The sequence below is a fragment of the Zeugodacus cucurbitae genome, chromosome 2 (genome assembly GCF_028554725.1).
Source record: "Zeugodacus cucurbitae isolate PBARC_wt_2022May chromosome 2, idZeuCucr1.2, whole genome shotgun sequence".
In the NCBI taxonomy this organism is placed as follows: domain Eukaryota; kingdom Metazoa; phylum Arthropoda; class Insecta; order Diptera; family Tephritidae; genus Zeugodacus; species Zeugodacus cucurbitae.
Window position 1 is genome coordinate 46,712,407 of NC_071667.1, and position 19,208 is coordinate 46,731,614.

Below are 19,208 nucleotides of genomic sequence, written 5' to 3' on the forward strand. Positions count from 1 at the left end.
GGAGATTACATTTCCTAAATATTTTTGAGTAGTAGTGACAGTCGGTGGTTGGATGATTTGTGCGCGTTCGGTTATTTTGATTGGACTGTTCTGAAGTCCAAAGATCTGCGTATCTCTACCCGTTGCGAACATTTTCCTTCCACTCAAACCGCGTCGGTATCCTTTACTGGTTCAAATAAAAATTCGGCAAATCTCCTATGAAGTGGTTCTGTGGTTCTTAGCAATAAGTTATTGCCAAAAAATACAAAAATATACATATGCATTTCTTCATATAGGAATGGTAATGTGGATTCAATATAGATAAAAATGAGTGATTGAATGGGAATTTATTTGCATAGAAATCTATACATCTGTATGCATTTTTTCTTTGGTAAGTAAATATATATGTTTATGTGAATGTAGGTCTTCATTGTTTTACAAGCAGAAAATATAATTGAATAGCTCCAAATTCATCAAAACGATAAAAATCTGTTGCTCAGAACACCACTGATAACAATGCAAATGTTCAAATAATGAATTATTGTGATTTACAACTGAACGATAGTACCCAAATGTGTATGTACATATGTATGTATGTATATCAGTAGCTACTAAAAGAGAGTTAAGAGTGCTGGTTTGAATGGGACAGTGAAACCAGTAAAGCCAAAGTAATCAAAACAAAGGTAAAACAAGTAAGGAAGGGCTAAGTTCGGGTGTAACCGAACATTTTATACTCTCGCAATTTATTTATTTAACTATTTATATTATATAATACACAATTTGACCCACATATTCGTCATATATATTGTATAAAGTCCATTGAAAGTTGGAAACCATAATATTAGGTTAGAAGCACCGAGGTCCTCGTGTTCGATATATGGGGCCTTAAAAACATATGGTCCGATTTCGGCGATTTTTAGAATGGGGCTGCCACACTATTAACATAGTATTTGTGCAAAAGTTCTGCACCGATATCTTCACTAGTACTTACTGTATATATTGTAAAGTAAACGATTCAGATCGTCTTCAAAGTTCTGGTATATAGGAAGTAGGCGTGGTTGTGAAGCGATTTGGCCTATTTACACTAACATATCATTGGGATGTAAGGAAACTATTACAAACCAAGTTTCATTGAAATCGGTCGAGTAGTTCCTGAGATATGGTTTTTGACCCATAAGTGGGCAACGCCACGCCCATTTTCCATTTTGTAAAAAAATATGAGTGCAGCTTCTATCTACCATTTCTTATGTGAAATTTAGTGTTTCTGACGTTTTTCGTTAATGAGCTAACCCACTTTTAGTAATTTTCAACCTAACTTTTGTATGGGAGGTGGGCGTGGTTATGATCCGATTTCTTTCATTTTTGGACTGCATTAGGAAGTGGCTAAAAAAAAACGACTGCAGAAAGTTTGGTTTATATAGCTCTATTTGTTTGCGAGATATGTACAAAAAACTTAGTAGGGGGCTGGGCCACGCCCACTTTCCCAAAATAATTACATCCAAATATGCCCCTTCATAGTGCGATCCTTCATACCAAATTTTATTTCCATAGCTTTATTTATGGCTTAGTTATGGCACTTTATATGTTTTCGGTTTTCGCCATTTTGTGGGCGTGGCAGTGGTCCGATTATGCTCATTTTCGAAAGCGACCTTCCTATGGTGCCAAGAAATAAGTGTGCCAAGTTTCATTAAGATATCTTAATTTTTACTCAAGTTACAGCTTGCACATACGGACGGACGGACGGACAGAGAGACATTCGGATTTGAACTCCACTCTTCACCCTGATCACTTTGGTATATATAACCCTATATCTAACTCGTTTAGTTTTGGGTGTTATAAACAACCGTTATGTGAACAAAACTATAATACTCTCTTTAGCAACATTTGTTGTGAGAGTATAACAATGTCGAACCATTGAAAATAATAAAATAAATACATACATATGTATGGAATCATCGATAATGTCTAATCATAATACAGACACGGTACAATCAAAATAATGGTCCATTGAGCCTGTTTAGAACTTTTTTATACGCATGTTGCGAATATCCAGATAACTCAGCTTTTAGAAATCAGAGCCTCGGACTTGTACGGAAATGCATAAAATTTGAGCTGGTTTCTAAGCATGAAATGGTAATAAATGTGACTTCAATCTTTATTTGTATATGCATTTACATTCCAAATGTATGTACAAATTTCCACAGGCATTTGTTAAAATATTTATATTGATAGGCAACATCTTCTCCCCTGCCGTTAATGGGTAATGAAGGCATTCGGATTCTGAATTTAGACTCACCACTTTATACCAAGTCTTAAGATGGTACACAAGGGTTGTACTCAACTGTGTATGCAAAATTTGAAATGGGCGTAGCTCCGCCCACTTATGGGTCAAAAGTCATACCTCAGAAACTAATTGACCAATTTCAAATTCGGTTTAAACATTTTTTTGGCATGCTAATGGTATATTTTGAAAGTGGGTCAAATCGGTTAATAAACACGCCTATTTCTAAAATAACACAATTTTGGAGTACACCTGATTCGTTCCCTTTACAATATACATATGTATAAGTTAAGCACCTGTAATGATATTGGAACACAATTTTGCGCATATTCTGTATTTCAAATATGGCATAGCCATTCTATCAATCATCGAGATAGGACTATAACTTTTCAACGCCCTAGGCATCGATCGAGGGCCTCAAAGCTTATGGCTAATTTCTATATGAAACTTCAGATATTCTAAAGAAATTCAAAGGAGATGAGTTCATTCTAATACATAGTGTGCCTCTGTGTCTAAAATGGGTGTAATGAGGTCAATACTTTCTCTAGCCTTAGTGACATAAATTGTTGAAATCGGTCCAGGAATTAATCTCAGCTTTCATATACTATACATAATTATTTTCGCTATGTGTAGAATATGTGGGATAAAAATAAATAAGTGAATAACGTAAATTGTTCGATTACATCCGAACTTAGTCCTTCCTTATTTATTGTAACTTAATTTAGTTCAAATGTTATATGTATATATATATTAAGTTATATTTCATATATGTATATATTTGGCGTAGGAACCGCTTTAAGCGATTATATGCGAATCAACCTGAACGCGCCACTTATTCACTGGAAACACCAAGAGAAGCCAGGTCACTTTCCACTAGATCTTAGCTACTCAGTCCAAAGTAACACCTGTTGGCAAGAGTGATTCTGCGTTGGATTTCGAGGCTGACATTGTTGGTGTTGCTAACACTGGTTCCCAAGTAGACGAAACAATCTACAACTTTAAAGTTATGACTGTCAACAGTGACGTGGGAGCCAAGTCGCGAGTGCGCTGACTGTTTGTTTGATGATATTTTATCTTGTCCACATTCACCACCAGCCTCATACGCTTCCCTTCCTTATCCAGTCTGGAAAAATCAGAACAAACGGCGCTACAAATTCAGACATAGCGGCATAGAGGCAGCTACTTTTTGTGCTATCGAAGGCAGCTTTAAAATCGATAAAAAGGTCACCACCTTTGTCGATTCTTCTCTCTCGGGTCTTTTCCAAGATTTGGCGCATGGTGAATATCTGATCCATGGTGGATTTTCCAAGTCTAAAGCCACACTGATAAGGTCTAATAATCAGTTCGTTGACGGTGGGCTTTAATCTATTACACAATACGGTAATTGGCGCAGATTGTGTGGTCTCCCTTTTTATGGATTAGGCAGAGCACACTGAGATTCCAATCGTCAGGCATGCTTTCATCCGACCATACTTTACTCTATTCTAGAAGCTGATGCATGCACCTTATCAGTTCTTCGCCGCGGTATTAAAGTGATGAGTGCTCACAGAGAGTAGGAGTGCATGTCGAGTAGAAAAATTCTTGGCTGTCTGTTGCGATTGCAGCCTTCCTTGCGTTCTTTGCAGCACAGAGGCGAGTTCGTATCTTCGCTGCTACCAGATAATTTGCCGAGTCAATATTTGGTCCTCGAAGCGTACCCAACTTCTTCCGTCCTTGTCCCGTCCATAGTACTCCTTGGATGGCGGTGACGTCAGCATTTAGTCGGCAGAGGCACTTTCCTAATTAAGGGTCCGGACATTCTAGGTGCATGCCCTCAAATCGGGATCCTTGAAACGTTTGCGGGGGTCGTCATCAAAAGTGAGGTTTATCATGCGAGGCTCTGTTAGGTCTTTCATTGGGGAGGTTGTTTTATGTGGTGGGTCCCAAACCATACGCACAACCGCAGAAGCGGGCTCAACCCTTAAATTTAATAAAAAAGTTTTTTTTTAAGAAGTTCAAATCGTAAATTTAATATAAAAAGAAAATCAATATTTTGGTAGAGCGAAAATTCGGACAAAAGAAAAATTTAATTTGATCTCAAATCTGGTTTAATTTAAAATACGCCAATACTCTAAGTAAATTAGACCCAATTTTATTCGTTCATATTAGAAATAAGAGCATATATTCCAGCGCTGTGCGATTGAATGATGTAATTTGCTAAATGCTGTACAGAACATAAGGGCATCGAAGGCTTTGAATTCAATGGACTTTGAAAAGGTTCAATCACTTACAAAAACAAAAAAAACACACACACAATTATTTGAGCTGAAACTATATATTAACTATTAAATGTACATACATATATATGAATGTGTAGCTACAAAATGACGGAAATACATTCAATATTTCGATTTACAACTTATTGTAAATTTTAGTCAGCAATGATGTCGTAAACACGTCTCATGTCATTAAACATTGATTTAATCATATATCACAATGTTTATTTGGATGACGTCCACCATAGCCTAGTGCATTATTCAGACTCCATGGGTTGTGGATGCAGCAACTATGGCACATACATAGATATCTCGACAATATCTACGCTGATTTTACAGTCGCCAATTCTCAATATATACTATTGTCTTGACGTAGTCTTGCAAATATTGGACCAAAACCAATAAATCTTGTGACGTCGGTGTTCAACTCGGAGGTCCACTTTTTATAATATTCTGAAATGTTTGTCTGTTCGCCCGTCCGTCCGTCCGTGCAACGAAAGATACATATCTTAACGAAGCTTGGCACACATGTCCCTTGGAACTGTAGGAGGATTGCTATTGAAAAAGGGCGAAATAGATCATTGCCACGCCCACAAAAAGGCGAACACTGAAAATCTATAAACCGTAATAACTAAGCCATAAATAAAGTTAAAAATTTTATGTAAAATTTAGTACAAAGATTTGAGCTAGGAGGAAGCATTATTGAATGTAATTTCGTAAACTCGTAAACTACTAAAGTTATATCAACCAAACTCTCTAGAGTCATTTACTTTAGCTACTTTCTTATACAGTCTAAAAATGGAAGAAATCGGATTATAACCAGTCTACCTCCTATGCAAAGGTTATGTAGCAAACTACCAAAAGTGCTTTAATTTATAACTTTTTAAGTTCCCAGATATCGAACGAGAGGACTTCAAAGCTTGTTGGTAATTTTTTATTCTAAAGAGATGTGTTCCTTCTAACAGTGTGCGTCTGTGCCAAAAAATGGATAAAATTAGGCCAATATTTCCTCTACCTTGTACATATTCTGATTTTGAAATACCATATACAACGGTTAGTATGTGAGATATCAAAGCAAAATTAAGTGACTGTAACATTCTGGATAAAAAGTAGCTTGGTGTCAAAAATAGTTGAAATCGGTGTAGGAATTACCCCAGCCTTAATATACTATACACATATAATGATTTTTGTTTTCAATAAATTGCGACAGTATACAATGTTCGCTAACACCCGAACTTAGCCATTCATAACGGTTGTTTGTATCACTCCGAATTAAAATAGTTAGATATGGTGTTATATATATATATAAATGATCAGGATGACGAGTGAAGTTGAAATCCGGATGTCTGTCGGTCCGTCCGTCTGTCCGTCTGTCCGTGCAAGCTATAACTTGAGTAAAAATTGAGATATCTTAATGAAACTTGTAACATATGTTCCTTGGCACCCTGAGGTGGTTGCTTTCGAAGATAGAACTGAAAACACATAAAGTGTCATAACTAAGCCATAAATAAAGTTATGAATGTAAAATTTGTAATAAAGGATCGCCCCTCCGTAAGGGCACATTTGGATGTCATTTTTTTTAAGTGGGTTTGGCCCAGGCCCCAAATAAGTTTTTTGTATATATTTTGCAAACCAATAAAGCTATATAAACCAAACTTTCTGCAGTCGTTTCTTTTCGCCATTCCTTATACAGTCCAAAAATGAAAGAAATCGGATAATAACCACGCTCACCTCCCACACAAAGCTTAGTTTGAAAATTACTAAAATTGAGTTAACTCACTAACGAAAAACGTCAAAAACACTAAATTTTACATGAGAAATGGCAGATGAAGCTGCACTCAGATTTTTTTACAAAATGGAAAATGGGCGTGGCGTCGCCCACTTATGAGTCGAAAACCATATCTCAGGAAATACTCGATCAATGAAATTCGGTATATAATATTTTCTTGACACCCTGATGCCACGTGTGGAAAATGGGCGAAATCGGTTCACAAGCACGCCAACTTCCCATATAACTCAATTCTGAATTCCATCTGATTCCTTCACATTATAATATATACATAAGGAATCGATGAAGATAGCGGAATAAAACTTTACACAAATACTGTATATAATCTGTGGCTTCACTTATGGAAAAATTTTCGAAATCGGACTGTAACTTTTCAATGCCCCGGATATCTACATGAAGAACTCAGCGCCTAAGGGTAATTTTTCGACGAAAATATCGGCAATTCTTTCAGATATTTTAATTTAATTCAGAGGAAATTTTTTTTCTCCTAATTGTGTGTCTCTGTTCAAAAATTATTAAAATCGGATCAGAACTTCCCCTAGCTCCCAAATACCTAATTATGTGCGGGCTTTATTCAGCGTATATCGGTTAATATGTGAGATATCTTAGCAAAATTAAGTGAGCATATAGTCTTGTATATAGTGTAGATTGGTGGGGAAAATGAGTGAAATCGGTTTAGGAATTACATCAGCCCTCATATACCATATAAGATGATTTTCGTTATTCTATTGGACTTTATGCCGAATATATGGGTCAAATTGTATGTTATCTTAATAAAATTACATCAATAAATTGCGAGAGTATAAAATGTTCGGTCGCACCCGAACTTAGCCTTTCCTTACTTGTTTTTATATATTTTTGTATGTATATTTTTCATTTGGAATGCTACCCATTTCATCAACAAAAAGAAAGTTGTTATCATTAAAATTATAAATTTTAATTTAATGACACACGTCATTGCCGATTTTCAAATCATTTAAACCGATAAATAATTAACTCTATCTATCTACACAAAATTTTCACTGAGTTATTTAAATGAATGACTATTTATGTATACTACGACTAATGGATTGAAATTAGACAAATAAATAATTACTTTGAACACTATCCGAGAATGCGGCAAACAGGGGAAGTGAAATCTGAATACCTGATATATAGAGTTTCGACGTAAAACACAACAATTTAGAGTTAAACACGGGTTCCACATGATGGCAGGCAGGGTTCCTACTACAGTTTAATATTTAATATTTCGAAACTTCTCCAACTACCAGAGAGTGTAGATAGCAGCTATAAACATCCAATCTAAACCTACTAGAGTCATAATATCCACACCACTTTCCAAAGATTATGTTGGACAAATAAAGAAGGTGGAAATTAATAAGTTCGGGTGTAACCGAACAGTTCATACGAATGTAATTTATTGATGTAATTTTATTAAGATAATACACAATTTAACACACATATTCGGCATAAAGTTCATTAGAATATCGATAATTATTATAAAATAATAGGCCGATTACTAGATAGATTTCAACTATTTTTGCAACCAAGCTATATTCACTCATTAACCGTAATACACGGTATAAAGTCCACCGGAAATTTGAAAATCCGTTATGGTGGTTAAATATCTTCACTTGTGCTATCTAAAGTGCACAAATCAAATAGACTTACAAATTGTGGAAAAAAACTATACCATTGGGATGTCAAGAAAATGTTACGAACCGAATTTCGTTTAAATTGGTCAAATAGTTCCAGAAGTATTGTTGTTGACCCATAAGTGGGAGGCGCCATTTTTTATATTAACCTTTGTGCAGCTTTTCTGTATCTTTATCTTTACCATAAAGTTAGGGGTTTTGGTGTTTTTTCTTACTGAATTAAAGTACTTGTAGTACTTTTCAAATAACCTTTGTATGGGAGGTAGGCGCGGCTATACTTCGATTCACTCCATTTTTAAAATGAATAATGAAGTGCCTATAACATCATTTCGTTAATATCTCGATAGCTTTTCTATTTCATAATATATGTATAAATCAAACACCTATTAAGTTATCGGAATAAATAGTGTGATCGAGGTGTAGTACTGTCTAATAGGACCTCAGCTTTTCAAAGCCCTGATTTTGTGTTTTTATACTCTCGGTAACAAACGAAGCGAATGGTGGTGAACGAGAACAAGATGAAATAACTCCTGTCATCAAACAAACTCTCAGCACATTCGCGTCTTGGCTCCAACGTCACTGTTGACAGACATAACTTCGAAGTAGTATATAATTTCGTTTATCTTGGAACCATCATCAAGAAAACCAACAATGGCAGCCTCGAAATCCAACGCAGAATCACCTTTGCCAACAGGTGCTAGTTGGGACTGAGTAGGCAATTGTAAAGGTGCTACAGTTGCTACATACTTTGGACTGTGTAGGTAATTGTAAAGTAAAGTTATCTCTCTCGACGAACAAAGACCAACCTATACTCTCTCTTACCATTCCACAGTGGTTCCGCCATAGGCCAAAAATCAAAAAATCCAACTCACGTCTTGTCGACAAAATGTATACCGATGGCCTCTAAATTGTCTACACTTCCTATTTGCAAACCGGGTTTTCCTAAAAATCTAACGGTACTTTCTAAAAATACCGTTGAATGCATGAACAACCGGATTTTTTTTAAAACACATCAGATTTTTTTTTAATTTCGCGGAAACAAAGGACTTCTATTTGTTCTAGTAATTGTTCAGGTTAACGAATCAAGATTTTTTTTAATGGATTTTGAAGCTAAAGGTATTTACTTTAACTTGTGAAATCAATTAAGACTAACGATATTTGTATTTTTTGTGAAATTAGTGTTTTATATCATCTATATTTTTTTGGATCTTTTTTCTGCGTCTTCAATGTGTTTACATAAAGTTTTAATTGTGTTCCTCCGCGGTCCCCCTTTAATGCATTTTATATAGTATTTAGCAGAGTCTTAAGGTAATAAAAGTGTTAAAGTTAGGTGCGGAAAGTTGCAGATGTATTTGCAATCGTCAAAATAATAATGGCCTTTGAATTAACTATTTTTAAGTTCAAACTCATCATAATTGGGCTAAGGAAGCTTGGAAAAAAGGATAAATCGTCTTTATTTCAATCTGTGTACGGTTTACTAGTGGATACATTATAAGTTTTTGTTCTAATTATAATGGTTGTAGAATGGCAGTGAAAAAATGAACTGTACTAAATTGGTTGATAATTTGCTTTTTCCCTACATTAACTTTTTATATGATATTATTCTTATAGGTGGAATATGGGGGTTGGATGAGGGAAACTATAACGACAAATCATGTTCAGCTTTTTTTTCGCTTTCTTAACTTTTTTTCCTTAGCCTTATTGAAAGTTTTGACGCTCCAACCATGGCCATGAGAAATATTTTTGCACATCATTGCCATATAATATCAATTACTGTTCTATGGGAGCTATAGGACCTAAAAGTCCGATGGGGCCAATTTTTTTAATATATATTTAAAATATTTTTTTAGATTTTTGGTGAAAATTTCATAGCGATATCTCAACGGGAAGTATTTATGACCGCGCCTTCATACAAGCTGAACCACTGTGCATTCGTGCTATGTACATTTATAGTGTGGAGGCATGGACGATCTCAACATCCGATGAGACCTAACTAGGAGTTACTAGGAGAGAGAAAAGGTTATGCGGAAGATTTATGGTCCTTTGAACATTGGAGACAGAACTTATCACGAATTGACGCCAAATTGCGAGAAAAAGATGTCCTGGATTGGAGAGCTTACACCGTTTAACTATTATGAAAATTCTTCCCAAAAAGTATTTAATTCGCCTGCGGCTCTCTGAGAAAATTATTTCGCTATTTCAGGGGAAACTTTATATCGCTATTAAACGCCTTAAATTTATTTTTGTTAGTCTGTTTTTGTTTTTATTTGTATCTAAAATACCCGTTTAATATATAATTTAGTCCATCATCAGTAATTGTTTACATAAAACTTCTAAATGGTTTATTTCTTTTAAATTTCTACAACTCACTCTTCAACAGATAGTTTTCGACCAAAATTTTCGATTTTGCAGATTCAATGATTTCGTAATTATCGGCATCTATAGCCGCGGAATGTATTTTTTCGAGTCGGTAAGTGAGTTCAATGTGTTTATATTTATAGTAAAAATGATACAGAAGGGTTGCACTGATATAGGTATGAAAAAGTTAAAATGGGCGTGGCGTCCCCCGTTTAACACAATTGTAGAATCCATCTGATTCTTTCACTTCACAATATATAAATCAAGAAATAATGAAGATAGGGGAAAAACATCGTCAATTTTATATTTGTTCAAATCGACATATATCTTTTCAAGGTCCACATGAGGTCCTCAGTGCCAATTTTTTTTACCGAAAATATCGACAAATCTCTCAGATATTTTATAGAAATTTCAGAGGAAATCAGAAAAGTCTCAGTGCCGAAAATGTGTAAAATGTGGTCCTTACTTACATTTTCAGAATTTATAAATCAAAATACTTTAAGGTTATTTTTGTATTTTAAATTTATTTATTTATTTTACGATTTTCGAATAAGTTTTCGATTCAAAATTAATAAATTGCACGAAATTAATACCTACATTGCTAGGCAGTTTCTCTGTTCCCTTTTTTATTTAAGATTTTACTCTAATTTCTACCAAATTCTTTCAACTGGTGTATGTCTGCGTCATGTAAAATGCTGATATTTCTGCTACGGGAATGATTGATATAATTCTTTTAATACGCATAAAGTTACATATTTTTAATTTTGTTTCGCTATTTTAAAATTTACGGTTATACAATTTAGCACTCAATAATGGGTGTCGCGTGTTATAGGATCACGAGTGTGTTTATGTTTATAATATGCCGATTTACTATTTAAAACACTTATTCAAGACCACATATGTACGTATGTAGTATCTACACTTTGCATTGAGCCAATTTATATGTATAAGATCACGGTTACGATGTTCAACATGATGGCATCACCTTAAGGCGCTCAAATGCGGCTTTTTCGAGTTTTTCACGATGATCGGGATGACTGATTTGAATGAGTTCATAGGCACGTTGGCGCATATTTTTGCCAAAGAGCGAAGCGATACCGTACTCAGTGACAACATAGTGAACGTGAGCACGAGAAGTAACCACACCAGCTCCTGTAAGTGAAATTTTAGTAACCATAACTAAAATAACAATTTGTTGATGTTGCTTACCTGGCTGCAATATGGGCACAATTTTGCTCTGGCCTTTGTTGGTGACAGATGGCAACGCAATGATGGGCACACCTTTGCCATCAAGACCTTCAGCAGCACCACGAATGAAGTCTACCTGTCCACCGAAGCCCGAGAAGAAACGCGTACCAATCGAATCGGAGCTCACTTGGCCAGTGAGATCGACTTCAATGGCCGAATTGATGGCAGTCATAGAAGGCTGCTGCTTAATAATACCGGTATTATTTACATAGTCGATACCGTACATTTCTAAGTTAGAGAAAATATTTGTTTTAATACAATATATGCAAGTCCTCATAATGCCATGTAGTACTCACCAATGAAAGGATTGTCATTGACAAAGTCATATAAAGCTTGATTACCAATCAAAAATGAACCGACAATGCGTCCTTGATGCATCTTCTTTTTGCTATTGTTTACGCAACCCTTTCGCACCAACTCCACAACACCATTGGCAAACATTTCCGAATGAATACCGAGATCCTTGTGGTTATGGCAAGCATTCAGGACAGCATCCGGAATATTACCTATACCCATCTGCAGCGTGGCACCATTGCAAATTAAATTGTCGGCGATCAGTTTGCCGATTTTGTTCTCAACTTCGCTTGGTGGTTTTCCACCGTGCTGAGGCAAAGGTGTGTCGACCTCAACAGCAAAATCGAAATTAGATGAGTGAATGCAAGCATCACCAAAAGTGCGTGGCATTTGCTTGTTAATTTGGGCTGTATAGCAAAACAAATAGGGGAAATTCAATAAATGTAAAGAGATGAACAAAAAAAAAAACAATTTTTACGTTGGGGGAATATTTACCAATAATCTTTTTCGAATGATTGGCAGCTGCACGAACGCAATCAACACTTGTGCCGAGGGAGCAGAAGCCGTGACGATCTGGTGGTGAGACGTGCACGATCGCTACATCGGGCTGGACAATACCCTTATAGAAGAGTTGCGGAATCTCATGCAGGAAAATCGACAAATTATCACCACGACCTTCAGCTACAGCCTTACGGACATTGCCGCCCATGAAGAAAGAGTTGGAGCGAAAGATGTCCTTGTTTTCTGGCGCACAGTAATCAGCGGGGCCTTCCGTGTGCATGTGACACACGGTGACATTTTTCAGCTTGTTATTCTGTCCATGCTTTGTCAAGGCCTTGAGCATATCTATTGGAGTAGCTGCGGCACCAGATGCGAACACAGTGTCACCTGAAATACGTATAAAAAATTTTGATGAAATTTGTAGTCAACCCCTACGAACCTAAAATATGTACAGTTAGTAGATTTTTGATAGTTACAGCATCAAAACTTATGTAGATTACTTATTTCATTAAGCAACGCTGTTGTTGTTATTTTAATTACATACTTCATAAAAATTCAGACGTTTTTAAAACAAAAGTAGCTGTTTAACGATTTTTAAATTCAAATCGTACTTATAAATAAAAGTAACACCTTATAAATCATTTGTGCTAATGACCCCAGTCAAGAACGTTGCAACTTTTTATATATAGAGCATATGAGTGTAGTTAATATGCCCATTCACATATATTTCTAGAAGGGACACGTATCGATAAGGACTTGTTTGTATATAATAAATGAGTTCAGCGCATTAAATATGTGGAAATTAATAAAAAAAGAGGCACGTCGTGTCGGAATAAATCAACGATAAACGTGCACTGATTTAATTTCGGCAATAAATTTTATCGCCATAAATTATATTACCGAATACATAAAGACTACTATCACTATTGTCAGCTTATCGCAATAAAGAACATATATAGTCTGTATTATCGCATATACTATATGTTGTGATGTGTTAATAAAGCTAATAACACTTCAATTTGCACTTTTCGCATTAGAAATATTTATATAGAGTCAGAAAATTCACATATCCTAGTACATACATATGTATGTATGTATATGTATACGTTGATGAGTTGTTACCCTGTAGTAAAGCATGTCATTGTTGTTGTAGCGGTTATCTAGCTCCGCTTGTACTGGTAGCATGAGTCAATTGTCATCGACCAAACCAAAGGGTGTTAGATGGGTGGAGTTAATTGGACATTTGATATATGTTGGTTATGTGGGGGTCCAGTATGGACAAGCAGGAGTTTAATCTGCTACAGTATCTGCAGGGATGGTTTCTACGAAAGCAGAACCTTCTTGCGACAACCTGTGACAAACCGGATTGCGGTGTTCTGACAAGTCTGAAGTTTCTTTATCTGCGTTCTACTGCATTCAGGCGATCATATTGGGGTGACGAAGTTTATGACCGGCCGGCGGACTGCCCAGCAAGTTGCCAGCAACGTTCCGTTGTGCTTTCTCTGTATGCGCTCTACTGTAACATCCAATATTTTAGTGTTGTTTACAGTCGGAATTTCAATGCCACCGCAAATAAATATTTCTAGGTCTAGATTGTACTCTTTCGTCAAGTTGATGAATATGGTCGCTGTGGATTTAATATAAAGATTAAAGTTGAACATTTGAGATAAGATCAGACTTAAATAAATAATTTAATTAGCCAGTATTTTTTCTTCATAGTAGATCTACAAATTGCTTTGAAAATTTTTTTTAAATTGGAATTAGACTGGAACATTTGGTGAATAAATGTATATCAATAAGACAAACTAGGTGGTCATGAGGTTTATACTAGTTGTAAAGTAAGTATATATGGTTGATTTGAATGCCGGACAGATACAAACATTTGAAGAATTTTAAATATGAAATGTATTTGCAACTCGTAATTGAATACTTTTGGAAATGAAAAGGAAAGCTGTTTTCAAAATTGTTTACAATAACCTTATTGCAAATGTACATAGACAAACATGTGCAAATTAAATGAATATTTACATATTTGTTTTGGCATTATATCAGTTTTTTCATCGTAAGTTTTACACAAATAACTTACGTTATCGACTTTATTGCCGTTTAAACACTCATAATTTGTGTTTTCATAGTTTCACAGCAGAATCTTTGCTAGCTAGCAGCACAGAAACACTATTATATGAATCAAAAACAGCTAATTTATAAATTTCCAACGGCAGTGAGAACGTTTGTGAAGCGTTTAAATGTAATCTACTCACTTCAAATTTTCGGTCGGAACATAATATAAGATTATTTATTTCCAATACTTTATACACATACCTATGCAAGTATATATGAAGAATGCATATAATACACAAGACATTTACAGACAACATTGTCATTTAGTAGCTGTCAGATTTGCTTGAATGCATAATCGCAGGGATGCGAGTCTACAAACATATTCACCATCAACTCTACATTCCATATGTAAATATGTATGTGAACAAGTGGCGAATGTGCACTTATATTCATATTAAAGGCAATTATATTACAACTGTGTCGTCGTTTAGTTTCAATTACTTATCGCTAAAAATTATATTTTTTTATTTCTATTTGAAGCTCTTATTTTTTCGAATTTAATTTAACCATCAAGATATTAAATAATCACGTTATGGGGATATATAATATTTAATAACGTATGTTCAATGCACGTATCAAATTTTATACAAAAAATATTTTATTCCCGGCAGTTACTATTTTGTAACGGGTTGGAATATATTTTTTGAAAATATTGAAATTAAATTAATGGAATTTCCTCATATTACCCGTAATTCTTTCCAATTAAAATCTCCAAGTCTAGAAAACGATCTCCAATGAAATGTTTTATTTTATATAAATTAAAATGCCTTCGTTTAAGAAGAATTTACTTTATATAACTTTATATATTTTAAACAAATATACTATTTTTGTTGCTGTTGTTCGGGAGGTTTTGAAGAGAAAAAACTTAAAACTCATATTCAGTCTTTTATTTCTTTAAAAAAGATAAACTATATTTTGTCCATTGCTGTATAATTCTTTGTTTATATACAACAAACTATTTCTAAATGTATAATATGCGCGCATAAATACATATACATATAATATATTCTTGACGTAAATGTTGAAATGATTGGGCTATAATTCGTACCTTGTGACTACATTATTTTTGGGTTATTAGTACTAATTTTGTTTTCATATTGTATGCAAACGCCCAAGCCCACTGTTTATGATTTTTTTTTTGTTTGTAATCACGTTTATATTTTTTGTTATGCGTTGAAAGAAGTAGAAACATAAGCACGTTTTAAATTCTATTGCATTTGCTCTAACTTTTAACCAGCGGCCTCAGAACAATTAGTACCAAGCTGTCTACGGTTTGTACTAATTGGTTTCTTTTTTTTTTCATTTTAGAGAAGAAAGAGCTTTTAACTTCCTGATATTAAAAAAAAAAATAAAGTACAATAAATTTAGACCTCTTCTAAACCAACGAAAACCTGGTTTACGCAAAATTTCTGCTGGTGGTGAGTCAAATCTCTTATTTCAATTTCTGGACATACGTATTTATTATATAGACAGATAGTTATATATGTATTTTATTAGTTTTTTTTTTAATGATTTAGTTCAGTATTTAAAGGCTTGCCTGTAGGTTGGTGGCCTGCGTGCATCTATTTTTAATTTCATTCTATATTAAAAATTTTAATGTTTTACATATTGCATGTATGCGTATACCTACATCTACACACGCATGAATATATGTAAATTAAATTAATTGTTGAATGAAATATTTTTGGAATAGGAAAAATTACATATTTGATGAAGCTGTATTAAAACTCTTTATATGCGGAAGTGAACGATCTACATACATGTAAATGCGACTTTGATTTCAAAAAGTACAAAATATTTGATATTTAAATGGATTGTCCGAGATTAAAAAATCGTCATCATCATTCTGCATACATCATATATTATTTTTATTTTAATGTTGAATTGCACTCCGAAGTGCAAATTAATTATAATTTTTTAAGATGACACAGATCATTTCATTGCGTTGATAAAAATACAAACAAATATATAATATGAGTATACTGTGTGATGTCTTTAAGCTGGTCGACACACCCCTCTTATGTGGCGATTATTAAATACTGGTTTCACTTGCATTTAGGAAGACATGTGCGGCGAAGCTCTTTCATAATCAACCGAATAACGTATGTATATTTTAACAAAATGTTTAGTTAATACAAATACACTTCACATAGCGCTATGAATCCTTAATGGTTGACATTGAAGAGCATTTGTTTGGCATCAGAATCACAAGTCATCGCACACAATATCTCCTGTTCAAAAACATATTTATTTATGCACACACAGAGAAAAACACGCGCGTGCTAATAATATTGATAAAAAAACATCGTCAGTATAAATATAATGTGTGGATGTCTGTAGTTTGGATTTTGCAAACTGTACAGCGGATTTTGGAACTGAGTAAAATACGATACACATTTACGGTTTGCTTTAAAATATTATTATGCTAAGTATATTCTTATAATAATTTTTCACATTTAATCTTTGTTTTTGCATTTTATTTTTGTAACCTTAGTTAAAAAGATATATAAAATATTATGTTAATTATCTTTAAATGTATAACTAAATAATATTTGTATTTATTTATGTACATATGTACCGTCGGAAACACTTTCACTTATTATATTATTTAAGTGACCATTCAGCTTTAGGTACTTGAGTCCGTTTACTTTAATATCGTAACTAAATGATAACGCGTATCAGTTAAATTACAAAACACCCTAATGCATTAATCTTACTAAAATACTATATGCGTATCCATGAACGCACAAAAATTCTTTATTTCTTCAGTGCATATATATTCAGTGTATATATTTGTCTGTATATGTTTCTTTCTCATTCATTGCTCTTGAATGCATTTAATACACTGAATAATTGGCTAACCACTATGTGATAGGAATGCACACGAACGGTTTTGCATATGTAATTTAAGACGTCATAGTCGATATATCTACTCTATGCATATGTATGAAATTATATGAGAGTGCTATACTGACTTTAAAAGGTAGAAGGCGGCTAAAATCAGAAAGTAAGCAAAATTGTATAATCTTATCACAAATTCTCATGTGCTACCTACCTACAACAATAATAAAGACTAATAAAGTTTAAGCACAGCATGTGTACATGTCTACATTTTTGAAAGTAAATAAGTATAAGTAACATCACGAGTATTCGATTCTTTGCAAACACGGCAATCATTTTTTGTAGCAATCGAAATAAATGTTTTAAACATCTCATTTTGCTGATAACGATTATGCAAGTAGAAAAGTGTAAATTGTTAGAATACGCAAAGTTAGAGGTGGATATTGTCCAATACAACACATTAAACTGTAACGCTCCAGGGAATGCATACAGGAAATAGTTAATATTAAAGTTCAAATATTAATTATTTATACAAATATTCACTGTTATTAGATGTTATTAAATTAATATTTTAAATTTATGAGTCCAATGAACTCAATAAAAAACTATATACATATCCGTTAATTAGCTCCTTAGCTCCGGATTTTACAAATATGTATCTCTTTAAAATCATGAAGTTATTTGCGATATTTTGGTAATAATGTCTATATAGACTAAAAAATATCAAAAACGTGTCGTCTATTAGAAAGTGTAGTTTGGAGGTAATCTTATGAATATATATTCGAAATAGTGGAACGAGTTAAGTGGGAAATAAAATAAGAATCAAAGGTTTTAGTTATAAGAATATAAATTGTCATTTGCATTTCATAGCAATAAAACAAATTACTCATGCGAACTGTTGTCTATGTAAATTCTCTTACCTATCGGTAGCGATATAGATCAATTTAAAAATAAGTAATAAACAAAAGCAGGTTGCATACGCACTTGAAATTCATGTCATTAGTACTTATATAAATATGTATGTGTATTTTCAGTTGCTGCATTTGCATTTATTTCCGCCGAATTTTTTAATTGGGGCACTAAACTATTTGCAAAAATTAAATACATTAATTCGACAAGATTCTTATTTAACACCTTCACCTTTTTCTTTTTTATTAATATGCAACCTTATTAAATGTTTCAATGTTGCAGTAAGTGCCAAAGTTCTGCAATATATTTGCTAGGTTACATAATCTTAAATCAGCGACTACAATTCCGGTCGCTCCAGTTATCAGCCGCAAATAGAAAATAACAACAACAGCTTTAAAACTTTCCATTCTCGTTTGTTATGTTAATTAATTAATTGAAATATAGGACATACCTGACTTTATAATGGCTACTGCCTCCTCCGGACAAACAATATTTGGTTTCCTTTCATGTGGATGAGTGATTTCTCTGAGGGGTTTGGTGGAATAATGATTAACCATCACTGGTGCCATTTTGCAAGGTCCAGATAGACGGTTCAACTGCTTTCCAAGCATCATGGCCATATTTGTTATTGTAATTTAGATTCCAAGAATTTGGTTGCTTTTCAAATAATAAATTTTATACGACACTTTTTATTTTTGATTCTATTTTTGTATGTTTTTTTTATAGTAACAAAGTAAAAGTGATTAATTCTACTCAATATCTAAATTTATTGTCAACGCAAACACAACTCACCGAAACAGAAACACCTCTACCCAACTTTTCGAATGGACTGATTCTGACAGAAAAATTAAACACAACACTGTCAGAAAGTGGAGACTTATTTGTATTATTGTAAATGGTTCTTATGTCAGGGATGCCATGATTAATGAAAATTATCATTTGAAAATTCATAGAAACAGCAATATGAAAACTTGTTT

At 33.8% G+C, this 19,208-nt stretch overlaps 1 protein-coding gene across 2 annotated transcripts; it reads right to left on the bottom strand.

Moving 5' to 3' along the window:
* Positions 1-10,821: 10,821 nt before the first annotated feature.
* On the bottom strand, positions 10,822-19,176 carry LOC105212356 (4-hydroxybutyrate coenzyme A transferase). 2 transcript variants are annotated; one of them, XM_011184272.3, is made up of 6 exons: positions 19,024-19,176; positions 18,683-18,888; positions 12,355-12,747; positions 11,862-12,266; positions 11,527-11,793; positions 10,822-11,469 (listed from the first exon to the last, which is right to left on the bottom strand). In XM_011184272.3, the coding sequence occupies exons 2-6, from the start codon at positions 18,849-18,851 to the stop codon at positions 11,285-11,287; spliced, it is 1,419 nt and encodes a 472-aa protein (XP_011182574.2). In that variant the 5' UTR covers positions 18,852-18,888; positions 19,024-19,176; the 3' UTR covers positions 10,822-11,284. The 2 variants fall into 2 exon arrangements, with proteins under 2 accessions (XP_011182574.2, XP_028896085.2); XM_029040252.2 differs by lacking the exon at positions 19,024-19,176 and having other exon boundaries at positions 18,683-19,009.
* Between the last annotated feature and the right edge of the window lie 32 nt (positions 19,177-19,208).